The sequence below is a fragment of the Limulus polyphemus genome, unplaced genomic scaffold, assembly GCF_000517525.1.
Source record: "Limulus polyphemus unplaced genomic scaffold, Limulus_polyphemus-2.1.2 Scaffold3013, whole genome shotgun sequence".
NCBI classification, from domain to species: Eukaryota; Metazoa; Arthropoda; class Merostomata; order Xiphosura; family Limulidae; genus Limulus; species Limulus polyphemus.
Window position 1 is genome coordinate 151,754 of NW_013668623.1, and position 2,873 is coordinate 154,626.

At 36.2% G+C, this 2,873-nt stretch overlaps 1 protein-coding gene across 1 annotated transcript in view; it reads right to left on the reverse strand.

The window, feature by feature from the left end:
* The window catches only part of LOC111088032, a 6,373-nt gene extending 5,513 nt beyond the window's left edge, over window positions 1-860 (reverse strand). Inside the window, exon 1 of the mRNA XM_022396793.1 lies at window positions 743-860. Coding sequence (XP_022252501.1) covers window positions 743-817 — 75 coding nt within the window. The 5' untranslated portion in view covers window positions 818-860. The remainder of the gene's footprint in view (window positions 1-742) is intronic.
* Window positions 861-2,873: the final 2,013 nt, after the last annotated feature.

Below are 2,873 nucleotides of genomic sequence, written 5' to 3' on the forward strand. Positions count from 1 at the left end.
CAAAACAAACTAAAGAACAATATTTTGAGTACTTTTCTTGATTACTTCTCTCCGAATTCATGTACATTTTACTCGATGAGAATGACTAACAAGACACAAGACAGAAAACCGTTTTATATTTCGTGACAATCTTAAAAAAAGTTTTAAACTGGTTTATAGGATGGCATGACCTGGTTGTTAGGACACTCGACTCGCAACCTGTGGGTCGCGGATTCGAATCCCATTACCAAATGTGCTTGCCCTTTTAGCCATGGGGACGTTATAACGGAATAGTTAATCCCACTATTCGTTTGTAAAAAGAGTAGCCCAAGAGTTGGCGGTGGGTGGTGTTGACCAACTCCCTTCCTTATTAAAAACTCCGAGCAGCAAACTTGATGTATAACGTTGCTCTTCACGCAACGAAAAAAAGTTTCGTGACGTATTTCCTGGCTAGAAGTTCTTTAAACTTTATAACACATGCGTGGTTGATTGTTCAGCTCACTCTCACGTGTTCAAAGTATTAATTTTGATAACCCGGTAATTATTTTGTAAATTAATAAACAACCCGAAACTCATTATTAACGTTTTTATGACCCAAAGGTAATTTTTGTAACACAGACATAATTCTTAAATAATAGGATTTACGTTAGAGATTGATTAAAACTGGAATTTAAAAACAATCTTAAACAAAAGCAGCTTGAAAACTGCACAGGAAATGTCTAAAGATATCCTAGCCATGGAAAAGTTCAGTTTAACACAATACCTGTTGCATGACAGTATCCTGACGTAAAGCTTCCTTTGTCCTTTCCGCAACTTTGTAGGTGGCGTCACTATCCATGATAATCACGTGATCAGTCAACCATGAGAACTTGCTGTATTTCATACCTGAAATAACACAAAAAAAAACAGAAACACGTTATTAAACTTGCAAATAACTCAAGCTGTTATTAAGACCGGCGTACCTGTTTTGCGATATTTTCAAATTTATTTATATATTTTTAATTCGTGGACACTTTTAGACGAGTTATTTTCTGAGAAGATAAACAATTTAGATTTTTTTTTTGCTTAATTCAAATGGAAGTACGACATCAATATTGTATCTTAGAGAGACATTCAAAACCAATGCATTCCAACCTTCCCTTTTTAGTTTCGTTGCCAAAGTGTAGGTGGCAGCTCAATGCCAAAATATGTGTTTGTAAAGAAATATCTTTAAGTTATTAAAATACCCAATGGAGCTGTATGAATAATTAATTAACTAATTACTGGACTCAGAGTAAAAAAAACAAACAAAAATAGGCGTTATTTTCGCTTGGAGGAGGTATATTAAAAATATTGCTTCAAATTAGAAGGTTACAGTTTGTTTACCAAACAACTGCGTATTATTATTAATTATTATATCTAACGTAAAAAATAAATCAGACAGAAAGCTATCAGGCATTTATTAACGCAAAGTATTCAAATTGTGCATACATATTAATTTTGACGATAGGTTCGTCTGTAGATTAACGTAAAAATACGTTAAGTTAATTTTTTTCCTTTTCTTCGACTCGCTCTGATAGATCAACTTTAAAAAGACAAGGCAGTACCTTAGTTTTTGTTTGTTTGAAGTTAAGCACAAAGCTACCAATGGGCTAACTGTGCTTTTGCCCACCACGGGTATCGAAACCCGGATTCTAGCGTTGTAAGTCCGCAGACATACCGCTATGCCACTTGGTTAAAACTTGATAACGAGGGACTGGATAATGAAAAACCTGAAGATGACAAAATCTTGTCGAAACGTCGTACATTTATAACAAAGTTTTTTTTTTCATTACCCAGTCAAGCCGCCTCAAAACTTTTAGTACCTTAGTTAAATTGTGAGAAGTTAACTCGGGAGTTCAGAGTTTATTATACTGTTACAATTCTTATACCTGTGAATTAACCCTAAATAGAATTACTGTGAGAATCCATTAAAAACATCAGATATTTTACTTTACTTTCTACGCATCAAATTGCTTGTAGATCCTTGACGTTCTTGGATAAATGATTCATGACCAGGCGGTTAGAGGGAGCTCGACTCGTAATCTGAGGGGTCGCGGGTTCGAATCCCCGTCCCGCCAAACTTGCTCGCCCTTTCAGCCTCGTGGGGCGTTATAATTTGACGGTCAATCCCACTAATCGTTGATAACAGAGTAGCCCAAGAGTTGGCGGTGGGTGGTGATGACTAGCTAGCTTCCTTCCCTCTAGTCTTTCACTGCTAAATTAGGAACGGCTGGCGAAGATAGTCCTCGTGTAGCTTTGTGTGAAATTTAAACCAAATTAAGTGATTCCAGTTAGGTCCGGAACAAAAAATAAGTCTTAAAAATATGTACCAATAAAGAGCGGCTATTCTAAGGAAAACTTATCGTTGTGGGGGCCTATTCGGTGAAATGAAGGGGAATGGTATAGTAGAAATTATAACTTATCACTGTGGGGTCTAGTCGGTGAAATGAAGGGGATGGTATGTAGAAATTATAACTTATCACTCTGGGGGGGCCTAGTCGGTGAAATAAAGGGGAATGGTATAGTAGAAATTATAACTTATCACTGTGGGGGCCTAGTCGGTAAAATGAAGGGGATAGTATGTAGAAATTATAACTTATCACTGTGAGGGCCTAGTCGGTAAAATGAAGGGGAATGGTATAGTAGAAATTATAATTATCACTGTGGGGGCCTAGTCGGTAAAATGAAGGGGAATGGTATAGTAGAAATTATAACTTATCACTGTGAGGGCCTAGTCGGTAAAATGAAGGGAATGGTATGGTAAAAATTCTTAATTTATACTTTATTTTGACGAAATTGGTGACAGTTTTCAGTCACTAGGTATCTAACATTTTAATCTATTTTAGAGTTGTACAGTTATATTCACGATTTCT